The sequence below is a fragment of the Serinus canaria genome, chromosome 4 (assembly GCF_022539315.1).
Source record: "Serinus canaria isolate serCan28SL12 chromosome 4, serCan2020, whole genome shotgun sequence".
Classification (NCBI taxonomy): Eukaryota; Metazoa; Chordata; class Aves; order Passeriformes; family Fringillidae; genus Serinus; species Serinus canaria.
Window position 1 is genome coordinate 56,232,962 of NC_066317.1, and position 26,839 is coordinate 56,259,800.

The 26,839-nt window shown below is 35.9% G+C and overlaps 2 protein-coding genes across 2 annotated transcripts in view; one reads left to right on the plus strand and one right to left on the minus strand.

The window, feature by feature from the left end:
- LOC103824290 (complement C1q tumor necrosis factor-related protein 7) overlaps positions 1-26,839 on the minus strand; it is a 395,389-nt gene that overhangs the window by 23,274 nt on the left and 345,276 nt on the right. The window lies entirely within an intron of this gene.
- Positions 1-26,839, plus strand: part of TAPT1 (transmembrane anterior posterior transformation 1) — a 49,483-nt gene that overhangs the window by 16,203 nt on the left and 6,441 nt on the right. Inside the window, exons 4-12 of the mRNA XM_050973483.1 lie at positions 6,669-6,831; positions 10,585-10,720; positions 11,516-11,613; positions 11,790-11,859; positions 19,643-19,723; positions 20,569-20,678; positions 22,288-22,347; positions 23,735-23,803; positions 24,783-24,859. Of these exons, the coding sequence (XP_050829440.1) occupies positions 6,669-6,831; positions 10,585-10,720; positions 11,516-11,613; positions 11,790-11,859; positions 19,643-19,723; positions 20,569-20,678; positions 22,288-22,347; positions 23,735-23,803; positions 24,783-24,859 (864 nt within the window). The remainder of the gene's footprint in view (positions 1-6,668; positions 6,832-10,584; positions 10,721-11,515; positions 11,614-11,789; positions 11,860-19,642; positions 19,724-20,568; positions 20,679-22,287; positions 22,348-23,734; positions 23,804-24,782; positions 24,860-26,839) is intronic.

A 26,839-nucleotide genomic window follows, 5' to 3' on the forward strand; every position in this document is an offset into this window, starting at 1 on the left:
CTTATGATGAGCACTGGTTTTCACATTAGAATTTTCTTCATTGGGTAGGTGTTTTATGTAGATTGTGATATAAGTTTGTCTTGATTTTGTAACAGAGGGGATTTTTTACAAATGCCACAAGTCATCTTGAAAAAAAAAATGTTGTTTTTCCTAAAACTTATCCAAGTTTGTGGGTAGCCAATATATTTGGTAACATTCTAATTTGATAGTGTTTTAATTTAGTTTTATAGAATATACCACTATTCTAGAAGTAATTCTTCTACATATTTATGAGGCAATTTGCTTGCTTTTAGCTTTCTGAAGGGAGGGGACATACACTGATCCAGTGGTTTTCTAAACAGAGGAAAGACTTGGATTTGCAATTTCTAAATTTGTCTCATGTTTGACAAACCATAAATTGGAAAGTTTGAAGCATGAGTATTAACCCTTAGTTTTTGTTGTGTTGTAAAAAGTAGGTTTTTTCTATAATACTGATTTGCTCAGTTCCTGGTTGATGTCAGTGCATTGTGGAAATTTTGCCATAGTTTGACTTTGAACTGCTGTAAATACTGCAGGATAAGCATTCAGTGTGGCTTGCTTCTGCTTTTTTAACAGCTGACTGGGCTGAAACAGAAGCATGCTGAGGTGGAATAGAGAGGTATAGTAGTGTGGCTTGCATAGTATCACTATGTTAAGTAAATAATAATCTTGTATATCCCCTTAAGTATGGATTTCTTTGTTTGTGGTATTTTAAGAAGTAAGGGTTTGTTTCAGTGGAGATTTTCTGTCAGTTAGTAGAGGTAAAGATAATTATACCCAAAGGCTGAGGAGTTTGAACATCTTATTAAGTAATGCTGTAGAATAGTGAAGTCTCTGTGTGGTTTTTTTTCTGTATTGTCATCATTTACTGGTTAACATTACAGTGCCAGAGAGTTTCTCTGTAAAGGAATGCTTGGATTTTCACTGAATTCATGCAGGTTGAAGGATCATCTCACGTTTAAGCATTTTGATGTATTCAGTGTTAGTAATAGTAAAGCAATAGAAGATTTTACATAGTGGATAATAGAATGGATAAGTCTTACTCTTTAGTATTAAGATACTTGGCCATTTGAAGAAGTTTTAAAGTTTGATTCCTTTATAGTCTAGGCTATACAGCTCATGTGGGAACTTAAGACTTAGCATAATGAAACCACTTGCAAAATTCTGTAAAGAGCATCTTAGAGAGCATGACTTAAAGCAAAAAAATATTTGAAGTAGTAATGGAATAATCATAGAATCATTGAATGCTTTGGGTTGGAAGGGACCTTAAAGATCACCAGTTCCAGCCCCCCTGCCATGGGCAGGGACATCTTCCACTAAACCAGGTTGCTCAAATAATCCAGCAAATAATTAGATGAAAATATATAAATAATGTATCATAACAAGGTGCATATGAAGGACAGTCCAGATGCTCTGGATAATTTTATCTACTAGTTTGAGGTGTGAAAATTGTGAGGTAAATTATATTCAGCTGAATTTTGAAACCATGTAATATTATTTCTGGAATCTGGTAGGACATTAGAGGAACTGCATCTTGGACACAGGCTCTCATGATACCGTCTTTCAAGAGCAGAGATCACTAAAGCCAGGCAAGTGTTAATATTTAACTCAGTTGTGCAGCATCACTGTATGCCTGGGATAGCTTTGAAGGAAAAGACTAACTGCTTTCTACAGAAAAATTCTACTGCCCACTGCTTTGTTACCTTGCTGCCAGAATGATTGAAGTTGTATCGTTGTAGTGCTCTTTAATTATCGTTCTCATTTTGTCTCTCATGAGAAAAAAGACCCACATGTAATTTTCACGTGAAATCTTCCTGTCGGTATTCTGTCATACTTCATGCACAGCTGTAAAAATGTGAAGTGTTTGGAAGTGAGCTAAGCTGTTTCAGCTTCTCATATCTTCATTCAATGGTTTCTAAAGTTGTACAATATCACACTCTGACTTACCTCATCAGCTCAGTAATGTCTAATTCTTAAAACTTGGGTCCCTACTTTCTAGTGAGGTGTTGAAATTACCAGCAATATGCTATGTTTTTCTTGTTTGTTTTTGGCTTTTTTGTAGTTGTCATAGCTTGGCTTATGTGAGCTTTTAATTTTGTTTCTTTGAGATTCTGTGATACTCATGATGTGCATGACTACAGCAGTATGAGCTTGTGTGTGATATTAATCACGAGGTCTGATTAGTTAGTGCTTAAGATGTCTTGAAAGTACTTTTAGTGTTGGCATTGAGTAGTTACTGGAGACAATAAGTAAAAACACATACTGAGAAAAATGAATGCAGAATGCTGGGGTGCTATGACAGACATGAAATCGCATCAGCCTGTGTGTGTTTCTCTGTATTAAACAGCTTAATGCAAAGGATAGGAATGATGTGTGACAAAAACAGATTGAACCGTGTACCTGATTGTGTACTAAAACTGCAGTGGGTCAGCTCTCACTGAACATTGACTACATCATTTCATTGCTGCAGGCTTTGCAGTCAGTTCTGTGTATTTGCAAAAGGTGACAAATCATGAGACTTAATCCATTTACTTGATTTCCTTGTCTTTGTAGGAAGTAATTCTCCCTTTTCTTTATTATATGCAGAACCACACCTCAAAATCCTTTTTTTAATGTTATTAACCAAAGTGGAAGATGATTCTGCTACAATAAGAATGCTTCTATGGATTTATGGAGTAGACATGTTAATCTCTCTCAATTGGAAACATGTTAGTGGTACACTGTAGATTACTTGGTTGGTCAATATGAAAGGGTCTTTTCTAGTGTACAATGAAAGAATACTGGAATATATTTTAAATGCTAGCATCTTCTTACTTTCTAGAAAGCAGTTTTCTGTAGTTAATCTTTGCAGTAATCCCTTGTACTTAGTAGTGGGTTGAGATGCTGACAACTCTTCTGTCATCAGACTGAGGAAATTGAAACTGTGAGGATATTTTTGTGACTAAGATGTTGTGGTTTAGTCCCAGCTGGCAACTAAGTACCACACAGCCACTCACTCCTTCCATCTTCCACCCATGGGGAAGGGAATTGGAAAGCTATGGTAAAGCTCATGGGTTGAGATAAGAACAATTTAATAATTGAAACAAAATATGCTAATAATAATACTAAATATGATAATAATAAAAGTAATGAAAAGGAGAAGGAGAGAATCTAACTGAACCCTAAGAGAAACAAGTGACAGGGTTGTCCACCAGCCACTGCCTGATACCCAGTCAGTCCCTGAACAGTGATTGACCCCATTGTGGGTAACTCTCCCAGTTTATATACTGGGTGTGATGCTCTGTGGTGTGGAATATCCCTTTGCCAGCTTGGGACAGCCTGTCCTGGCTACACTTTGTGCCAGCCTTCTGTGCAGTTCCTCACTAGTAGAGCAAATGACACTGAAAAATCCTTGACTCAGGGTAAGCACTTCTTAGTAACAAGCAAAACATTCAGTGTGTTATCTTCATCCTTACACTAAATCCAAAAAAACAGCTACTAAAAATAAAAGGCACTCTGTCCCATCCCAAACCAGGACACTTTTTCTGAAGTTGTCACAGCATTACTGTTGGTTCTGCTTCCTGTGTGAATGAGAAGCACAAGAAGTTATGTAGAACTTTGAATAGAACATTGATAGATTGTATTTTTAATTAAAATGTCAAAAAAATTATTGTTTATTGTAGGGTTTTTTTCCTAACTAAATCTAAGTTAGGACAAGAGGACTTCAAGTTATGCCAGAGGAGGTTTAGATCAGATATTAGGAAAAATTTCTTCACCAAAATGATTGTAAAGCAATGGAACAGGCTGCTGCTCAGGGGAGTGGTGGAATCACCATCCCTGGAAGTACTTAAAAGATGGATAGACTGTTGTTTAATGATGGACTTGGCAGTGATAAATTAACAGGTTGACTCAATTATCTGAAAGGTCTTTTCCAACATGAATGATTCTGAAATTCTCAAAACATATTATTTGAATGGGATCTGTTCTACAAAAGTTTAATCCCTATAAAGCACAGCAATCAAGAGTAGTTGATCTGACTCTTTAGGGCAGCTTTTGAATTTCAGTGGTAATCAGTTTTGTTCTGTACACAGCACATTCTCAAAATCTTTTGTAGGATGCTGTATGCAAGTTTATATGCAACTTCATAAAGAGTTAGTCTCCTGTGACAGTTTTCAGAGTTGAGACCATCTTTAGAAGAGCAGTTGTGCTCCTGGTTTTATGTAGTCTCTTCTCAGAATTTGTAGTGCCTTGTCATGGTTGCTGTGTGCATTTACATTGGCTTCTCCTGAGTTGGTTTTACTTCTGTCTAGTCAGATGAGCATCAACACAAGCAGAAGAGTGATAGATTTATCAGTACAGAACATCTGCAGCTTGTCACTGGTGGCTGAGCATCCTTGATGTTACTTGTAAGCCAGAAAATCTTTGATGTGATATTCTCAGTCTGTATTGACTTGGGGTCATCAAAGCATTTTCCTTTGATGATCTCTCTGGACTGCTTCAGAAGCTTCATAAACAGATTCTACTCACTACTAGTATATTTCAGTAGGAGACCATCCTATTGTTAAAACTGGTACCTTAACTAACTTTTAAAAGACTCTGAATGAGAGAGTGTCTCTTTTGTTCATCAGGTTTTCTCTACCAGGTACTCACTACTTATCTAATGATAAGATAGTTGTTGGCTGGAAGAATGAAGATGCTGATATTCTGAGTAATAAATTCTGATTCTCTTTTTCATGTGCTAAGGCCTGGAATTACTCTTGTGGTATAATAGCACCTTTATGACTGTAGCCCAATCTGTATTTCATAGTTTGAGTGTTGGCTGGGAAACTTGCACAGAAATGACTGAATACACTTCCAAAATGGAAGTAGATTGGAGAAAAAGGAGTATGCTGTTACTCAGCATATGAACAGTAATCATAATCATGGGCTTGTTTAAGTCTTGTAAATATTTCAATATATACTATTATATTTTAATAACTATTAATAAATAAGGCAGTAAATTTTCAAAGTATAATTTTACAGGTTGGGAGGGATGCATTTTTTTGTGTCACACAAGGACAGCCATAGGCTTTTTAAGCAGTGGGCAAAAGGTACACATTCAGTTTTCTTTAATTTTTTCAATTGATATTTGCAGTTAAAACTCAGTTTGGGGGCTGAAGAAAGGAAGAAAATTCACTGAGGCATTTTGTCAAGGACTTAGGCTGAAATAAGATATGGTGTGAAGATTGTTTGTTACTGGAGGACTTCTGAAAGCAAGAAAATGTCTCTTAGGGAGAGAAAGCCCATGTAAGCAGTTCTGGTATGCTGGACCCGGTTGAATTCTTTTATTTGGGATGTAATTGTTTTTAATACAGTTTATGCAGTAAAAACGATATAATAAAAGGAGCAGTTGCTCTCTGTTCAAAGTGCTATACTGTAAATCTGAGTGTTCTGGAAACTTTCTTGCTCATACTCCCAGCAAGAGCATGACCTATTTGCCTATTGTGGAATGTCATTGTGTGGTTCCAGGAGTGATATAATGTGTGAATGTTGTTTTCAGGGCAATTTTCTTTTGAATGGAAGACAACTAAGAAACCCAAATTATAACACTCCAGGTGTGATTAAAATAGAATAAGCGAGGTAGTAGGGATTTTAGACTTCTCTGCAGGGTCTGTAGAACTACTCCAGAAGTCATAACTGTATGTTTTTTACAAATGGCATATATTTTTACAAGATAACTCTTTTTCTTTTCCAAAATGTGTTATCATTTCATGGGAACATTGTCTAATGTCTGGATGACTGATTTAAGAATACAGAAACTGAAAATTCATTACTTGAATTCTGCTAATTGTTTCTGACTTCTTTGAAACATTAGCTTCTTTAAAAGCATTTCAGTGTATTTAAAAGTATATATATATAATAGAAATTACTTCCTCCTTTTTTATATTTAATTCTCAACCTTTTGATGTAATTCAAAGGCTTTTTAACTGCTTTGCATCCTATTAATACTAAACTAAATAAATAGACAAGTGACTATGGCCTTGCTGTTTTACTATGCTTATGTATACTGTTGTGGCAATTGAGATAAAGCTATTTTCTTCCTGTAGTTTTACTAGGAAGAAATTGTATAATGACTCCTTTAGTCTCCTTGGTTGCTCATGGAAAACTTCTGCATTTGGTTCACAATCAACCTCCAGCTCTGATGTCAAATTGTTTGCATTTACTGCTGCAGAGCTTAGAGCTAAATGAAGATACTGAATTTACAACCTGTTCGTCAGCATCTGGTTCGTTATACTGAAATTGAGGATGACTGCTTCATATCTTTTTGATCATAGTGAATACAATTTCTGTACCTGAGGAAGTCAAAATCATAGAATTGTGTGGAAGTGGGAAGGTAAATTAGAAACCAAGGGCATGCATACAGAAGGTTATTGAAAAGTGGAAGCTTTCAACAAATACAATGTTTTAATTACAGGGGTGTGGCTAGTAAGAGACTGTGATCCTCTTTGTGAGTGTGATCTATAAGTGTGGGTCATGGTCGTGGTGTTGCAGTGAGGGGCAGGGGAGGAGGCATAATGAACTACATTAAAATATATCCAGAATGAACAGCTTTGTAAATTCATAATGACTTAGTAACATCTATTTTGTGGGTATATGACATTTAGTGGAACTTTTTGCCCTTTGTATTTCAGTGACAGACGTTTGCTACAACCTGCTCAGGTATGTGACATGCTCAAAGGAGTTATATTGGTCATCTGCTACTTCATGATGCACTATGTTGACTACTCTATGATGTATCATCTGATAAGGGGACAGTCTGTCATAAAGCTCTACATCATCTATAACATGCTTGAGGTAAGGATGTTGACATCAGAATATGAAGTATGCTTTTGTCAGAGTATCTAAAATATTTTGTGTTCCTGTATTTACTTAGAATGTGGCACATCTGATATTCTCACAAATCTGCACATACCTAAGATAATAAGCACAGATGCAGTGAAACACGTTTGTGAGCAATAAGGTTTTAGATACTGTTTCATAATGCCTAATTTATGGAACTTATTAATCAATTTCATATCAAGAAACTTGAGAAATGGAAGTGAAAGAAGTGTCTTAATGAAACGCCAGGTAATGAATGAAATTTTGAATTCACCAAGAAAAGTAGAAACTGTTGATTTGAAATAATTATAAGATCCTGAGAGAGGAGAGAAGGAGGATAATAGAAAACTTGGAATTTGGGTTTTAATTCATCATTATGGAAATATAGCTTTCATTGTATGTAAGGACACATGTTACAGCTTTACCTCAGTCCTGGCTAGCAGACACAAGCCTTTAAGATGAATGAATGAATGAATGAATGAATGAATGTAGAAAAGGAAATTCTGTTTTGGGAGGTAAGATAAAGAGAAATTCTGTCAAGAAAAACAGTTTCTGTTTTTCTCTTAATTTAAAGTGTAATATTTTTATTTGTGCTTCTATGATCTATGGTTCACAAAGTAAATAATGTTTTCATGGGCACAATCTTATCCCCATCCTGCAAATATAGGACATGTAAGAATACAACCTCTTAAACGGACTCAATCAGAGCTTTTTACACAAAAGTTATTCTGCAAGGTATCTGGGATTCCTGAACGATATATTAATCCTTATTTGAACATCTGTTGTACCCTTGTTTGAAGACTGCTGAAACAGGGTGATGTTCTGCAAAATCTGAATATTTTGTCTGAAGGCATTTGTTCTTTCCTAATAAAATATGAAAATAAGAAACACACTTTGTTATAGTAAGTGAAATAAATATCATACAAGCCACTCCAGTTGTTTATTCATAGGGTTTTTGGTGCTTTTGATTCTATGTTTGCTGGAAAACGTGTACAAATATTAAATTGGCACTGAGTTGTTATCTGGATTTTAGTTGTGTGGGGAAATACTCGTCCATAATTGATGAGAGATTGTCACTTAATAAATCCATGTGCTTAAAATAGTATTTTCTCTTTATTTTAAGACTACTTCAAATCACTTGGTGCTGTACTTTCTCAGCTTTATGTGCTTACCACGTAATTTGAAGCAATATTGCTGTGTTTGCTGTGAATTCTTCATTCTGTTTGGAATGAGGAATTGAATTACTTTGCTATGTTTGGCAGAACCAAAATTTTGTGTTTTAACTAACAAAAGTGCTGCATTGTTTCTTTTAGGAAAGGGGGAAGTTTGTTACTGTTCATGGTTATTAGAAAAATTAGGTTAGTCTTTGAATTTGGAAACAGTATTTAATTTCCATGGTGTCTCGTGAAACCCAGCATGCCAAACAGAGTGTGTGCTTTTAAGGGGCTTTTTTACCATGACAGGTTGCAGCAATATTGGCAGAAAATGTTTATGGTATCCCACTGAAAGACTTGGATAGACAGCTTTCACCAGTTTGAATATTGCTTGAATTTTAGACTACTTTGGTGATTTTTATTGAAAGTCTTTGCTACTGATGCAAGCAATTCTTTTTAAGGAATTCTTTATTCTCTTTTTTAAGCAATATGCTTTACATTTTTTCCCAAGTTTTCAAAAAAAGAAAGATCTTTTCAGACTAGTAAATCACCGAGTGACAGAGATGTTTACAATGTCCTAATGTTTTCGGCTGTTGGCAAGTCCGGGGAGTATTGTCCTGGACAGATATGAGGAATGCAAAATCTTCAAATTATGTGCTGAATGCTCCCAACTGACAGGCTAAGGGGAGCATTCAGCACATTTGGCTTAAATGACACTTTTCTTTTTTAGATTCAGACCCACCGGCTCCTGCTCCTTGTGAAGCCCCAGTGTGCGTTACGCTGGTGACAGCACTCACCATGGAATTCTGCTGGAGCCTGGAGCCGGCATGTAGGGTTTAGGTAAGTCACATTTGGAAAAGCAAGAAACAATATTGTGTTGTGGGTTTTAATATTTTCTATCCTTTCAGCAAAGAACCAAGGACTGCTTAAATAGAAAGGAAAGCAAAGCCACCATGTTATCTATTAAAACCCTCACAATATTGTGAACAAAAACTTACCAAACTCTTAAGTTTTGTAGCTGGTGTTACTACACCAGGTGTAATTACTCAGTGGGTCATCACAATGAGCAGGAACCAAATAATGCAGACAATCTCAATTTACAAAATCTAAAAGCCGAAAACAATGCCACTGTAAATATCTCTTAAACTGATGGGGTTGGGAGCTTCAGAGTTATGATAATTCATCAGGTCATGGCTTTGTTAGTTTTATTTCATAGGTGATTCTTAGAGCGCAGCACATTGTACCTTTGCTCGAGGCATCCTGTAAAATTTTGTTTTAATTCAATGTTCATATTTTAGGAAACTTCATTCAGTAATAGTGTCAGAAATAATTACGACTTAGCTCACTTCAATAACTTTACCTTGACAATTACTTAGTTTAAAAAGTCAGGAGATTATCTGAAGTCTAGGTTTGTCTTGTCCCAAGAACTTATTTTCTATCTAGTAGGATCAGTATTTGCAGGCACATTGTGCACCTGCTTCTGTACTGCTACATGTTGATTTAACATGTCCAAAATCATTGTTTTACAGAAAGACACTAAGAGAAAATATTCCTTGTCTTTCTTAAGTAGAGATAATCAGTTTGTCATCTTTACCTGTTTCCGTTTGCTTGAATTAGTAAGCAGTGAGAGAGAGCTCCTTTTTTAGCCAGACAAGCCAAGTTTATTTTTTGAAGTTCTGCTTTTGTTGCCCTGTGCAGCTTGGTTTTAAAATTATTCAATTGCAGTGTATAGACAGAAAAAATGTTCTTCTGTGTAATGATTTTCAGTTTTATATGTTTGCTGCTGATGAAATGTTGGGAACTGGTGGAACTCCCTATGACCTTTCTTGCTGTGGTATTAAATTGCAAGTTCAAAATGCTGTCCATATGTTTTCTATCTTTAGAATTACTGCTAGAGGGTTTTTTTCCTATTTGTGTGTACATTCTTTGGATTATACTCCAGGTGTTTGTTGTTTTTTTCAACATATTTTCCCTTTTTGGCAGACTTTCAAGTCCCTCTTAATCGCTTGGTTTTGTGTTATAGTACTTTTAATTTTGAATTCTGCTTTATGTAGACATTTGTATTAAGTATATACTTCAGTAAAGTATAGTCTAATTATACTTAGAAAGCAGTTAAGGCAAGTCTAATTTCAGGCTAATTGTACCTGTAAGCTAATGTTCCTTGTCATCTAGAATTGACTTTTTTATTGTTGGGGTTTTTTCTATTAAACCCAGGGGGATGGGGAAAAACATTTTAAATGGTTTGATACAACATACATACTACTTTATAAAAGTCTGAGGTTTGAGTTGTACTTGAGTATCTTACAAGAAAGCATCTAAGATAATATACTATTATTTATTCCAAATACTGTTGCAAAGGGGATAGTAAATTTGAAAGGGAAAGTAAACTGCTTAATGTACAAAAGGAATGGTATTGCTGTGAAATCCAGAGAGAAAATGGAATAAGTAAGAGATCAAAAGTGATATATGCGTGAAACCTTTTTTAGATTGAGCTGTACTTGTAGTTTGAAGTGTTCTTGGTCTGGGCTTACTCAAGTGTTGGAGAGAAAAAGGCAGTAAAGTTGTTCTTGTTTAGGTGGCTGATCGTCTGATTTCTTCATTTGGACAAGATATTTTGGATGCTCTTTATTGGACAGCTACAGAACCTAAGGAAAGAAAAAGAGCTCACATAGGTGTGATTCCTCACTTCTTCATGGCAGTGTTCTATGTCTGTATCCTTTTTCTTTGATAAATTACAAACTTTTCTAAGTTAAATTACAGAGTAATTGCTCTGAATTATTTTAATACATTTGAAAAATTGATAGTATTCCTAAATCAGTCTTCCTTTACTTGGAAAGTAAAATTGACAGTACCACCTGCTTTAAAAGAAATAATCCCTTCATGATGGTGTACCTGTAGTAAAATGAAAAGCCATAGTTGGATAGTTCATGGAAAATTTTATTTCTGATTTGGTTTTGAGTATTTTGGCTCACAGGGCCTTAAAGATAAGAGGGGGTTTTGTTATTTAGTGGAATGTTAAATGCATCTAGCTTGAATATATTTTCTTGAAGTGAAAGGATAAACTCATGCATATTCAGGATGCAAATATTCTTAGTGTGAAATAATCTTAAAGTGAATTTATTAATCTAAAGAGATACTGTAGTCCAGTAGTTTGGGTAATAAATTTAAAATTCTTACAAATTTTCCCATTTTCTCTGAAATCTTTAGGCTAATTCTGAATCTTCACCTGAGATTTTTTTTCTTCAGATTGTATTGATGTTTCTCACAACTAATGTCATTGGGTCTTCTACAGCAAGAAAAATTAGCATCATTATTATGTGCTACAAAGCACTGTGCATTTATTACATACATGCAAGTATTGTCTTGCTGTAAATCTGGTTTACAAAAATATGGAAACTTTCCTGTTAAACTTTGAAAGCAAAATAGGAGATCTGTGGCTCACTTCTCTTCAGTACTGTTGTGCAGAAAACCTATTTCAGATATTGTTCCTTAACCCTGCTATGCAGTCCTGCATGCTATTCTCATAATGGTTCAAGCAACAACCCTTAATGTGGCCTTCAACTCCCACAATAAATCACTGCTCACCATCATGATGTCCAATAATGTAAGTATCTATAGCTTTATCATATAGCTGCCGTCATTTGTTTCAGAATCCTATGTCTTTGTGTATCAAATGTCTTTAATATTCATATTTTAAAATGACATATTTTTGATAATATTATTTGTTTAATGTCAGTTTTTTTATGAGTAAAAACTAACTCACTGTTTCTAAAATTGCAGTTTGTCGAAATAAAAGGAAGCGTTTTCAAGAAGTTTGAGAAGAACAATCTTTTTCAAATGTCTAATAGTGGTATGTATAGCAGTGCTGATCAGGAGAAAATGTGGAGAGAGGCTGTTTATTTAATTCACTAATGTATTTAATATAATCAATATATTTAATATTATTCTTACTCTAAACATTTTACCTTGGTGAGTTTGAGTGTTCTGACTTGCATTCCTCATCACCTGTATTACTGATTGGCTCAGTAGGATGAAGCTGAGATCCACTTCAGGAACACTTAGTCCTTTTATGGCAAGTTTTTATATGAGGTGCTAAAACAGCCTCCTGGCTTTGTGCTGAAATGCCCGTGCTTCCAAGGGATCAAGCCTTCTGTTTTCAAAAAATTGTCTTTATAGTGTGCTGTATTGACACAATGATCTCAGAATGCATGTTGTTGGGTGGGTGTGAGGGTGGATCTTGAAATACCTCCTCCCTAACCCTAAAACATACAAACAAAAAATCCCAAACAAATAAAACCCCAAACAAACAAAAAAACAGTGCAACAAAGTAGCTGATATGTGAGGGAGATACCAGAGATTACTCTTAATTTGTGATATGCTCCCAAGATAATAGGTAGAGGGTACTTAGGAAACATGCTTCTGGGACTTCTTAACTGTGTTGCTGCTTAGGATGAATTTTGGACACTTGTACTCAGTGTGTCTCATGAGGAAAAGCTGTTCAGGTATCCTTTGATGGAGATTCTTCCTAATACTGATATAAGCCATTTGAAATATTTATTGAATTCTTGAATTCAAAGCCAGTAGGAATGATTGCACTTTAAGGTTGTGCTGGAGCTCCTGTGCTTGTACAAATTTTGTAGAATCTCAGAATGCCCTGTACTGGAAGGGACCTCAAAGATTGTCTCATTCCAATGCCCTGCCATGGGCAGGGTCACCTTCCACTCGATCAGGTGGCTCAAAGCCCCATCCACCTTGGTTTTGAGAACTCCAGGGAGGGGACATCCACAGCTTCTTTGGGCAACCTGTGCCAGTGCCCTCACCACCCTCACAGTAAAGAATTCCTTCAATATATCTGATTGGAATTTCCCCACATTCTTTTATACAGATGGGCAAAGAAAATAGAACATATTGCTTTAATTCCAGCTCTAAGTTTTTAAACCAGATAACTCAATGTGCAATAGGTTAAAAAAATAAAATAGCTACTTAATTAAAAACAGATTATTCATATTTTTGTATCACAAGTTAAATTTTCAATAGGCTTACATCAGGTTTTGAGTTCTGACTATTGGTATGACTTCTGTCTAATTCATCTCCAAACTTCAATATTACATGCAAAAGTTTTGTAATTCTTTGGATGAAAGACTATTTATGTAAAACCTTAAATATATCACAGAGAATTATATAACAGAAAATTAACACTAAATTTTAAACTTAAACCTCCCTAAAAAGATCTTCCCAGATATGTTGATAATGTTTATTCTGTGATAAATAGTATTATTTTCAGTTCCAAGATCTAATTACTTATATTTTTAAAATCAGATATATTTAACTTTGCAGTGAGAATGCTAAAAATGAAATTTACTCTAACTATTGACAGAAAACCTAGATAAGGTTTATTATTAGTGCAGAAAATAGTTACAAGTATGCACCTAGCTCTCCTGCCAAAAGGTAAAGCCTCTTTGATGTTGAAGGGAGCAAGGGACTGATATTAGAAATTGCTAGCAATTTCCTCCATAAAAAGAAAAGGATATCAATATTTTATTGCTGGACATTATTATTGAAAACCCATAATAGCAGAACCAGGACGTCCTTTATCAGTTGATGGAAGAAGTATTGCCATTCATTAGTGTGGGGATGGAAGCACTGAGTATATACATAGAAGAGTGCACAAAACAAGCTAATTTATTCCTTTCAAACAGATAACTTTTCCTGGAACACCTTTCAGTATGGTTATAAATAGCAGTGTTTTTCTTCTCAGAGATTAATAACAGACAGCTTTTTAGTAGAGCTTTTCACCTCTTTTGAACTTGAACAGATTTACTTCATCACAGCCTCAGTAAGGATGGAACAGTATTATTTCAATTCATGTATTCTGATCACTTCAGTATCCTTTAAACATTTTATTTTGTGCAGCTGAAATGATGGTGCATCTTTTGATGGTGTATCTTTATGATGGTGTTGGCATGGTATGCCAGTACTTCATCCTACCCTGGAACTGAGGCTAGTCTGGTCCTGTCAGCTGAGCTTCCAGTTAGCCTTTGGAGTGTCTTGTGTGTCCTAGAACATATTGTGCTTAAACTGCGTGCCTGGGCTGAACTAAACTTCTGAAAGGAAACACTAAATCTAGGCACTCCTGTATATTTCCCACCTTTCTCTGCTTCTTTCAGTAATTTTCTGAGGTTTGCAGTCATCTGTAGGGTAATGATGGCAGCAGTAGCTGATGAAGCTTGGACACACTGAATGGATTCATCTTATCTGGGGCTGAGCACAAAATATTACTGTTATTAAACAGGATTTAAATAGTATTTAAATGTTTTCAATTCTGTGTAAAGGTACTGATTAGTACACAGTAGGTAAATAATTTGAGGGGAATAATAGGAGTTTCACAGGGGCATCTGAGGAATTTCTCACAAGTAGGTGAAACTCTTCTTAGCGTGTTAATCAAAAGAAAAATATGACATAGCAGAAAAGATAAGCAATGACCACAAGAGTAGATATTGTGTTCAAGAGAAGTTACTACAAGTAAAATTCAAAAGCAAGTTTTCTTGTGAATAAAAGTGTGAAAACAGAAATGAACTGCAAGCTGTGCAAGCTGTACTTTCTAGGAAATGCCCTGTATTACACATTGAAATACCTTGAAGAGCCCTGCCTGGCTCGAGCTTCTACATAGTATGACATCAGGATAGGAAGTGCTGAGCTACTGGTTTAGATCAGGAAATTGTGAAATATTTTCATTTGGCATCGTGCTCAGCACCAGCTGGTGGATAGCAAGCTGATGTGTAGCTGTATTATTTTTCTCAGTATTTACATTTCTGGACTTAGTGGAGTCAGTGATCCTTCTCACCTTTGTATGGCCATTTAAAATTCTACTGTAACTGCTAGTCCACTAAAACTTCAAGATTAAAATAACTGTGAATCATCTACATAAAAATGAATGGAACAGGACATGAAATATACATAAGTTAATTGTTATCTAATAAAACTAAACCTGTTAACTTCTAGGGGCATGTCAACAAAGACCTTGAGGCTTCTATAGCTGCTTGTTACTGCAGCTACAGTATCTGGGACTTCAACCATGCTGCTCCTACAGCTTTGATTTGTCGGCTGCAGCAAAACTACTTTTGCATTGTTGCCCTGACTTTTACAAGGAATTTTATGTACAGCCAGGCAATCTAAACACTGCAGCCATTGGAAAGCACTTCTATACAGAAAGCCTTTTATTTGTTGTATCAGAAAGAAATATTTCCCTAAATTTAAATTGTGTATTCTCTTTTTGAAACAGTTATCTGTAAACTAATTTTGAAGGGTCAGTATTAGAGAACAAGGAGACCAAATTATAAAGAAAAGTTCTTTCATCATTGTTGAAATCCCAGCATGCTGCCTTCCTTTATGCTTTTAAATGTCATATTTTAATTTCAAGCTGTGCTCTAAATTAAATTTTTTCACAAAAGTCAATTGTACCTCATACAAAGAAGTGCATTAGATGTAGTGCATTAGGTTATTTCCTTCAGTTCATTATTAGGCCTGACTTTTCCTTGTTTTTTAAAGTCTCTTGTCTCAAAAATTTAACATATTTATTCTAAAGTTTTAGGCACTTCAGTTTTCTTCTTTATAATTCTGTACTTTTTCTTCTCTGTTCTTCTTTGTTGCAAGTTTATCAGTCTCTGACTTTGATCACAATACTGAATAGCCTTTATTTTTGCCTTTGGTCTTTGAAATTCAAACTTCTTTCTCGTGTGGCTTTAGGTTTCTTTAATACCATTATTCTAATCAAGTTGTTTATTTTAAGGATGAGGGATTTGAAGGCAGGACTGTGTTTGAGATTGGTGTGTCCTTGATGGTTCCTTGTTCAGTGTTTGATCCTTTCTTGTGCTCTGGTCACTTGTTAAGAGGTAGTTGGCACTACAGCTATTTAGGAGTTGCTGAGATATAAACCAAAAGATCTTGTTTCACTTCTTGCATGCTACAATTTATAACTACCTTTTGATCTAAACATATAAACAGTGGGATTAACATGATAATTTTAGTTTTTCTTTCTGGTTTGGGATTCCTGCATAATGTGTAAGGGAATCTGGAAGGAAATAGCTGTGTGTTCTAAAGACTATTTACCCAACTTCAGGATCTCTGTTCCTGGGCTCTCACTGTGATGCAGCCCAGGACGCAATTGGCTCTCTGGGCTGTGAGCACACATTGCCAGCTCGAGCCCAGCTTCTCATCCACCAGAATCCCCAGGTCCTTCTCAAGAGGGCTGGTTTTGATCTGTTCATCCCCAGCCTGTGTTGATACCTGGGATTGCCCCAACCCAGATGCAGCACCTTGCACTTGGTCTCATTACACCTCTTGAGACTCCCATGGGTCCACTTCTTGAGTTTGTCCAGGTCCTTCTGGATCACATCCTACCCTTCTGGTGTGGCAACCTCAGCACTCAGTCACCTGCAAATTTGCTGAGGGTGCACTCAGTTTCTTCATCTGTGTTAATGAAGATACTAAATAACACTGGTCCCAGTACAGACCCCTGAGGAGCAGCACCTGTCACTGATATCCATCCAGATTTCATGCACAATATGTCATCAGCACTGTGCATGGCATGTGCTGACAAGAGACTGGTCAAGGGGATAAATATATCTGATTTAGTGCTACATGTCAGGTTTTTAACACTTAGGATCATAAACCCTGAGAAAGTAAGCTTCTTAATCATGTCCTTGTGGAGGTAGCTGAAGACCATTTAAAATGTCATTGGCCTGACATTTTGGATCTCATTTTACCCTGTCTTATAATGCCAAGGGTTATTGAAGGGTTATTGAAGCTATACTGTATCCTAACAGAAAAACAGTTATGTGGTATGCTTATCATATATACTTAGTGGAATACATGCAAAACTGAGTTGAAATGGTTTATATCAATGTTACTAAGCATTGTCACAATGGGGAATGAAAAGAGATCACTTTTCTTTCCACTTTACTCTTTGTTATGCTGAAGCAGAATAGAATGATTGCCTCCTGATAGTACCTGTGCTGCCTGTAATTGATCATTAACACTGGTGGTATGTCATGTTTTGCCTTTGATGTTCTTAAGAGCATGAGCAAGTGTGGACCCAGGGATGTAGCTTCACTTGTTCTGTAGTTCACCACATCATCCAGGAAGTGGCAGTACATGGTACAGGACAATCCCCTCACCAATTTAAAAAAACCGAATGTATATATGCAACATCAAATAAGTTCATAATAAATGGTGAAACATTACTGTACATATTTTGTATTCTGGAATTTTAAATAATGTTTAGAACTGATTACCAGTGGTTGTTTTGGATATCCTGAAGCCTTTTTTGTTCTTGTCCATGAGGCTGAGAAATGAAATGAATTTTTTAATTTGTTTGAGTTTACTGTTGAAGCTGCTGTAAAGAGCCCTGTCTACCTTGCTTGCAACTCTAACAGGATGAAGAGCAGCAGCCACAGTCATTCCTCTCCCTCCTAACAGCCTTGAACAGCTGTGGCAGCAGAGATAACAGATTAGAAGAGAGGCCACTGAGAACAGGGAAAATAAGCAGTGGGGGAAAACAGGTATCAGCCTGTCACCCAGTCTCAGAAATTAGTGGTATTAGTGGTACCAGAAAAATTGGTATTATTGCAGTATTATAAGAGGAAATTTAAAGTCCAAAATGTCCCTTCTCAATTTAATCCTGTTGACTGGTGAGCTAACATATACCAAGCAGGTAATAAGTGTCTGAAGGATTAGCTTGAGACATGCTTAGGCCTGAGTTAATGCCCTTGCTTCCCACTTGAGAATATTTCTCTGTACAGGCCTCCATGGGACCTGAAAAACTGAAGATGAGATCTGCGTTTGTTATACATTGCTGACCAGTGATGTGTCATGGCAATGTGGGAAATAGAAGATAAAACTATTTTGAAATTCAGTGCAAAAGTCTGAGAAATTCAGTGAATATTTCCAAGTCACTAATGGGCATGATAAAGCATATAGATCAATGAGTGCTTGACTGCATTTCCATCCATTTGTGACAGTGTTGAGTGGTGCCTTGTAACTAGTTTTTTCAGACAATACTGTGTTCTGGTCATTTGGGCAGTATTTTGTGAATTCAGAAGCTTAGAAGAATGGAGTTCACTTGTTGGAGTGTTATGGGCAGGAAATGAAGAAACTATGGTTAGGTTTTACTTAAGTCCTCTTTTCTGCTTTAAATTTGTTGTACTAAAATATTTCCTTTTTCTCCCCTCCCCATCCTATATATATGCCATTCATTCTATTTGGAAAGCGTGTGCTTCTTCTGTCCCTTCTCCAGCCCATACTGACAAATGAATTTATGATATTGTACATGAAATCTGATTCTTCTTGAATTCTGTATGCTTTTTCTTTCCTTCTCCTGGAGGATTTCTTCTTTTATTTTTGCTCAAATTTTCAGAGCTGCCAGTATTTCCAAACTTCTCTTCTAAAATGAGGGATATTATTATACTGTAGTAACTGCTGTTGACCTACCTGTAGTCACTCAGAGATGATGGAAACTGTTGACACAAAGTCAATTTTTTTCTGTCCAGCTTAATCCTTGTGTGTTCTGAGCATTTCTGTTTCTTTTTTCCCAAAATCAGTAGGTAGAACCCCACACAATATTGGAGGTGCTTAAAAAAATGAACCCTTTGGATGTGCTTAAGAAAATCAATCCTTGGCCCCACAAAGAAGTTATTTTTGTGGTTATTGACAGGTGTATCAAGCAATCAGAGTGTCTTCACAGATTTTCTTAGTAGCTCTGTCTTCTAAAAAGACTTCTTTGAACTTTCTAAATTGTGATGACATTATGGTTTAGGTTTTACCCTGCTTTTCAGTAATACAGTTTCAGGAAGATGTTTTTAAATAAGCTAAAAAATGTGATGCCTCTTGAAGCAAGCTCTGCGTGTGTCATCTCTGGAAACAGACTCTGTCTCTGGAATAAATTCTGTCTCTGGAAACAGAATACCAAAGTAGAAAAAAAGAATGTCTTGTCTGGGAGGCAAGGCACAGGACTTTGTCCTGAATTAGATTGCTCTTGTGCTACAGTGCTTATGATTTTGATAATTCTGCTGATATATCCTGATGTTCCCTTTAAGAGGGCAGTGTGAAAGACTGGTAGGAGCCTTCTAGCTAAGGTGTAACAGTTGCCTTCAAACATTTTTTCTTCCTTTTACTGAACCCAGTATACAGCAATTTTAATATCTGTGATCTGTAGAAAATGAAATGTACCTTGCTAATAGCTTGAAAGGACAGATTGGTACATTCTCTTCATTTTAGTAACAGGAAGTGCTGGTTCTTTTTGAATCGCAGAAGGAATCCACAGACTTTATCAAGAAGAATTATTATTTTATTAATATATTAGGAGAGGTGGTAGTAAGTCACAATTCCTTTCTGCTGCTGGGATCTCTGAGGTGAGGCAACATTGGACAGACCAGGTCACAGGCTACTGTGGAAATCCTATCCATGGTGTGGTTCCCAGCATTTCCCCCACCCCTTAAATCCAGTTAAATAATTTGTGGAAAATGTTATCTAATCCAAGAATTAATAAATGATAGAACCTCAGAATGAGTAGATATCTTTGTTTGTAAATAAATGTTTCTTTGGAGCTGACAGATTTTGGGGTTTTTTTTATCCAGATATAAAGGAGAGGTTCACTAATTATGTGCTGCTACTAATCGTATGTCTAAGAAATATGGAACAGTTCTCATGGAATCCAGGTGAGTAAACTAGAAGAAAAAATTCTGTGCTATCAAGAGCTGTATCTCTTGCTTCTTCCCTCAATCTGAAAGATAAGGGTTATCAACACATTTAATTAACAAATCCTAATTTTGTCAAATACCTTAGATTCTCATTTTTCTTTTCCTGGTATTCTTCTAAGAATGACTGTGTTCTTTCTGCTAGAAATATCTATTGTAATGCTATAAACATATGTAGTTATATTTCAAGCAGTGTCTGGAACAATTTCTTCCCAGCCCTTTGCTTTCCTTTGAGTACACTGTGAATGAAGAATCCCCTAGAAAGTAGCTAGTGAGAATGAAATGTGATAAAGATTATGTTAAAATACAATTCTTAATCTAATATTGATTATACTTAAGATTTCAATGACATATTTAATATTGTATAAAACAGTGATTTTATTAAAACATTGTTTTAATAATTTTGACCCCTGCTCTGTGTGGTATGTTTTGCCTGAATCTTACCAGTCTACCTAAATTTTACCTTAAATATCTAAAACTGCATTTTACCTTAAGTATCTAAAACTGCAGATGCTTTGTCTATGTCTTACACATTCTGAACATGCTGTATCTAGTACTTAAAAAGGTTATCTTCATACTAGAGGTAAAGGTTTAAAAAGTGAGGAGTTTAGAGCCTGATCCTAACTATGGTGTTTAGGACAGCAATGGAATAAGCAAGAGTTTGCACACTGTATGCTCAGTGATATGTAAGCTTACATAGTCTTCAGACTCATGAGGATTTTTCATTGTTGACTAGAATTGTTATAATTCTTTTTGTATGCCGACATTAAATTAAATGGCCTAACTTGTTTCTTCACAACCTTCAGATCACTTTTGGGTGTTATTCCCGGATGTTTGCATGGTGGTTGCTTCAGAAATTGCAGTGGATATTGTGAAACATGCCTTTATAACAAAATTCAATGACATCACAGCAGATGTAGGTATCCTGTTTGCAATGCTGGGTGTTATTTTACATTGTATTTAATTTTGCTAATATTTTTAAATAGTAGGTTTTTTTCAGTGCAGAAAATGTAAAAACTGTTATTTTCATATGTTTGATATCACTTGGGAAAGCTTGCCAATTTCCCGATACAATATACTTTTGAGGATCTTTTTAATGTGCAACTAACATCTCTGCTTCTAAATTAGTAGTTCCAGATCCATAAACTATTGCAAGTTTTGTGGTTTTGTGTAACAGCTCACATAATAGCTACAATTCACGTTACTGGCAGATCATTTTGTGAAGTGATTTAAACTGAAAGAAGGTTACTTGTTCTGCAGTCAGGACAGAGCTTGTAGCCTTCCCTAACAAAATGGACTGTAGGTTAAAATTCAGGCTTTTGGAAAAACAGATAATGTTAGGCTGCTTTAATTCTATTATTGTGTGTGTGTTAAAAGTGGAATCTGAAATCAGAGATCTTTTTTCCCCACTGTCCCTGGAGCACTAATAGGAAGTAGGTTATGTTAGTTTCCCACTCCTGAAATTTCTTAGGCCGCATATATTATCCAGTCCCTCTTTTAAAGCAGTAGATGAGGTTGCTTCTTTTGTGTTGCAGCATTACACATGGGCCATTTGTATTCCACACTGTGAATTCAAACACGCTCGATAAATTTGTGAAGATATGAGCTAGTGTCTTTTCACTATTAAAACCACTTCTCAGGAAATGAGATCAGAACTTGTGAGGTGCTTTCTTTTTCAGCATCTCCAAAGTAACTACATTGTGAGGTGTAGAAACAAGTGTAATAGATGCACTTAATAAGCTCCCTTATGCCAGAGGCATTTATGCATGCCCTACTTTCGTATAGATGGTGTGGAAAAGAGCTGTAATGAAGCCATGGTAGCCAAAAATGTAGCATGCTTCAGAATGCTGAAACAGCTGGAGGATGGGGGTAGTCATTGGCAATTTTGCAAGGTTTATTAAATAAACTTTGTGGGGTTTGTGTATGAAGTTCTAAAGGTTTATGGTTGCTACGTCAGACTTTTTCCAGAATTATTAACACCTGCAGAGCAAGTTGTCCTGCCACTTACCTTTAAGATAGATGCTTTTCTTTCTTAATATGAACTGTTTTAAAGAGAAGGAAAAACTTAATTCCTCTTCAGATGCAATTTGATTTTTTCATAGGATATTTGCTTAGTGTATAAGAAAGCTCTCTCATTTGTTTGATTTGATCCCAGGGCTAGCTTTCCTGTAGCTTAAAAGCAGTTATGAACTGTGGGGGAGAAAAAATAAATGTGATTAATGTGATTTCTGTTATTTTGTGTTTCTCATTATCCTGAAATTCAGTAACTTTATGAAGTCTCATTTGATTCCTAAACCATAGCATGGTGTTGTTTGTTTGTTGTGTACACACAAATTACTTTATTGCTGAAATAGAGGCTCATCTCTTGAAGAGGGCCATTAGACCTTAGAAAAACTGGCTTTGACTTTTTCAGCAAATGCATAAGTTCAGAATAATTTATGGAAATACTTTATTAATATCTGTGTTGCTTTTATAACGGGTGATAACAAATTAATCACACATCTGATGTGCTGGATTTTTTCCAGGTCTACAGTGAATACAGAGCCAGTCTTGCATTTGACCTTGTTAGCAGTCGACAGAAAAATGTAAGCCTGAAAATAAAATGCTCTTTCCTGTATTAACTAGCACAACTGTTACAAGGGAGATATTGGAGCAAACAGTTAAAGAAATACATGCAGTACTGTTACACCCCTGCAGTGCTGAAACTCTGCTCTGCTATCTTTAATAAGAGATAACAGAAATGTTTCTTTATGATTTATATTATATCCAGTTGTTCATGTCAATTTGAGCTCCATTTATTATACTGCTGAGTAGTTTCTTCCAGATGTACTTACAGTAAGGGGACGGTTGTAACAACTTTACATTTTTGACATACGTGGGAAGTAAACTTAACAGGGTAATTTTATATTACTGTTCTTTTCATGGTATTTTAACTGTGTTGGGTTAAAGCACAGTATTCATTAGGAATTTATGTTTCTTCACAGACAGAGTGCACAGATGTTTAGAGAAGTTTGTACTATGCATGTTACTGTCATGGCGTGGGTATTTACAGAACACACAGACCACCTATTTTTAGTTAGTATCATTTTTTGGAGAGCTATTTACGGCACACCTTTCATGGATGGGGACTAGTTAGGTTTCACTTGTTAGCATTTCACTTGTCAGTGCTTTAGATGTGTGCTGTAACTATTAAATGAACTTCATTACTATGATTTCTGTAGTTTTCTTGGGCTTGCTTCTTGGGCTGTTGTGAGGAATGCAGTAGTTAAACCTCATAAAGAAGCTTGACACCGTCCGCTACAAATAATAATAATAATTTATTAATAATGAAACCACCAGTTCATTGGTTTTGAAAACTCCATTACTTTTCCTAAAGATCCTCTGTGGGAAATAAAATAGCATCATTTAGGCACTGACTTGGGTGTGATGTTCAATACTGCAGGCAAGCTGTCATGCAAAGTACTTGTGTTTTGAGTACAAATGTAAAAACATTTTCAAAATAATTTTAACACAGTTATCTTAAGGCTAATTATAGATGTTTGTAGAATGATTTAAAATTTCTAGTGCGGTGGATAATTGTTCTTTCATCCCTGTAACAGCTTTTTCTGTAGAGAATTTGAGGATCAGTCAAATTAATGCAAAAAGGTCTCTAAGCTGGTAATAATGTACAGATGAAATATCATAGTGGCTTTGGATTCAGTGTCCTAGTTGCTCTCGGTTTAGATATTTGTATTATACTCCAGTTGCTCTTGATTTAGGGCATTGAAGCTAATCTTACTGGTCATGGTAGTATTACATTTTTGTCTGAGAGTGCAGCTATCTCCATTTGAATTCCAAAATGTGAATAGTTACTCTTTATACCAGTATAGTGTTTGTTAACAGAGCTTTATTCTTATCTGGAGGGTGTGCCAAGCTAAAATAAGCTCGTTCCTTTGCATAAATAGTTCATTATTCTTCCTCTTCTTTTCCTAGGCATATACAGATTATAGTGATTCAGTTTCCAGAAGAATGGGTTTCATTCCTCTTCCACTGGCTGTTTTAGTAAGTAGTATCATTCCTATCAGTTTTCTGTCAATGAGATCTCTCTTTGAGAATGTGTCCCTCTGAGATAGCTAGCTGGATGTTTCAAGGATGAAATTATCATCTGAGGTAACTGAAATTATGCTGAAAGGTTGAGTTAACACTCAGTGTAACCTTTATCACATACTACTTGTGGCTTCACAAATGCATTATTGTTTCTCAGCCTTTCATAGAAAATCAAATATATATTAATTTTGTAGAATTTGTAAGAACTTGAATTGTACCAGTGGAATTAAACTACATCTGTATTTACTGAACATGTATTCCTTTTGGCAGTTATCCTATTCATTCATTTGGAATAGTCAAAGCAGCTGGTTGCCAGAAGGTTAGCAGTAGTGCAGCAGTTTATTGAGGTTTTTCATAGGAGTCCTTGTGGCTGTCCCTCTAATGACACTTAATGACTCAATATTCTTTTAAATGGGGCACTGAGCTCCTGATCTGTTGTTGAGTACATCACTCTGAAATAGTTGACTTTTTTACACATACATGTTGCTATAAAATTAATTACTTAATTAATGGAACTCTGTCCACATGCTGTTCTGAATTAACTATTGCAGGATGTTTTCTCTAAATAGCTGTCCTGACTTTCCCCATACACACATAAGGATACACACATATAGACAAGCAGTAGTTATAATGCTGGGGATCTGTACATGCTTTGTCAGCAAATATGCTTTTTTCCACATCTTATTTTACTAGAAAGGCAGTGTAAGGGAAACATTGTCAAACTCTGGTTTTGGCAAAGTTGCAGCTAAGTGCTGGTATAATACTCATTCAAATCAAGATCTGAAGTAGTTAGTACTGCCAAGGGGAGCATTAGACTAAATTTCTGTTAATGTAAATGTTTCTACTTTTTCTTGAATTTACCAAATAAGAAATGTCTGTTACAACGTTCTGTTAATAACTGTGTGCTAAATTTTAACTTTTATCCTTAAAACAGCTCATCAGAGTCGTAACAAGCTCAATAAAAGTACAAGGAGTCTTAGCTTATGTTTGTGTTGTGCTGTTCTACTGTGGGTGAGTAAATCCACACTATTGAAAAGTATTCACCATTATTTGATTACATATGTGCAAGAAGTTTCTGTTGATATGTGTGGGTGTAAGGATATACAGAATTTATATTCAGTAGAACATAAATGAAAAACCCTTATGCTCATAATCTGAAATTGACAGTGCAGATTTGTCCCTGAGTACGGTGACTACATTGGGGGATTATAGCCCTCAATAAGTAACTTCAGTAATGGAAATAACTCATTGCAAAAAGGCTGAGAGAATCTGAGAGACAAGCACCATACTTCTGTGTAAAAAGGGAAATTGAATTCCAAGGACTGAAGTTTTCTGTAAAAGGACCAAAAGATTCAATAAGCAAACAAAAATAAGCAGTTCAAGTGCTCTGAGCAGTTAATGAATTTTTCTCTCAGGTAGTTAAATGCAAGGTTTACTTTGGTTTAGGAAACTACTGTTAAAAAAAAAAATAAATGCAAGGCTCACATTTCCTGGGGAGGGTGGGTCATTAAGTAATCTTAGTTAAGAAATACAATGTTCAATGGCAGATCATTTTCCATAGCCAATGATGTGCAAGTATCCCTTCAGCATCCCTTCACTGCCAAGTCAGTTTATACTTACCTTTAACTTCTCACCAGTTGATAGGTACTTCTAGACTGCATAAGTGTACTTTATATCCAGTTTACTTTGCCTGTTTTGAGACCCTTGCTGTGTACTATCTGTGTGCTGTCTGTACTTTCTAGGAAAGCTGCCATTGTTTCATCCAATGATGGCTGCACTGCTATTGTTTGTTGTCTCTCAAAATTGATCATAAGCAATGAAGTGTTTCAAGCTGTTGATGGAAGAAGAACCTGTCTGCAGTTTGTGGGAGTGCTTCTTCCAGTGTCCTGCCAGGCTGTGTTTTAAGTGAAGGCAGCAAGGCTTGAGAAGCATAAGACTTCTAAGGCTGAGGCAGTGGTTCAGCAGGAAGAGAGGAGACCATGCTGGAAGAGAGGAGACTATTGTTCTACAATAGCTTGTGAAAAGAGCAGGAACACTACACGTTCTTGTACACTCTTATCTCTAATCTAACACCAATCTGCAAAAAAATAGAGCTCAATCAGATGTGTTTTGTCTACATCACTGCAGGGGCACATCTGTTTAGTGTCAGATAACTAAGACTTTGAGATACTGCATATAGGCCAAATAGTAAATTTTTAGCCACATTCCTCTGTACCATACTTTGACTTTTTCCCCAGCATACTACATGCTGTGCCCATGTTCTCCCTAAAGCTAGCTTTGTATAATTCAAAGCACTATGCCCTGATCATCACATTCAAGCTGTGGTATACCAAGGTCAGCACTTTCATCCTGCTCAGTGGTTTTTCCTTTTTCCCAATATGTGTAATATTTTCCTACCTTTACCATTCCACTGCTGCAACCTAGGATTTTTCACTCTCTGTGGCTTGGGGAATGGAGGGCAGAAATAAATAATGTGATTAACATTAAGTGTTAAATGCTGCTATTTAAAGACATAGGTCACAAAACTAAATACATTTTGGCCTATTTTGTCCTTATTGAAAAGTGAGAACAAATTTTTACTCTTGCTGTGATCTCAGACTTGGAGCTAGCTCACCTCCTGCGTCTTTCCAGTAATTTTTGTTCTGAACATAAATTTCAGCTTTTCATCAGATGTTAGAATATATATAGAATACAAACATAATAGCATAGATATGTGAGAAATGGCGTGATAAAATCTGAAGCAGTTAGCTAGGCAAATAATTGAGCCTATGCTATGGATGAATTAATTTTATATTGTTTATTAACAACTCTAGTTAATCTTTAGTTGTAGTTGAAGAGTCTTGCCAAAAAACCCATGACTTTTCTTTTTCTAGAATTTTGAGCAACTGCAAACTTACATTGTTAGAAATTTGAGCCTGAGATAGGCTGGCAGAAAAGAATAAAGGAGAATTGCTAGAAATGCTTGCATAATTTTCCATGGGAAGCTGGAAC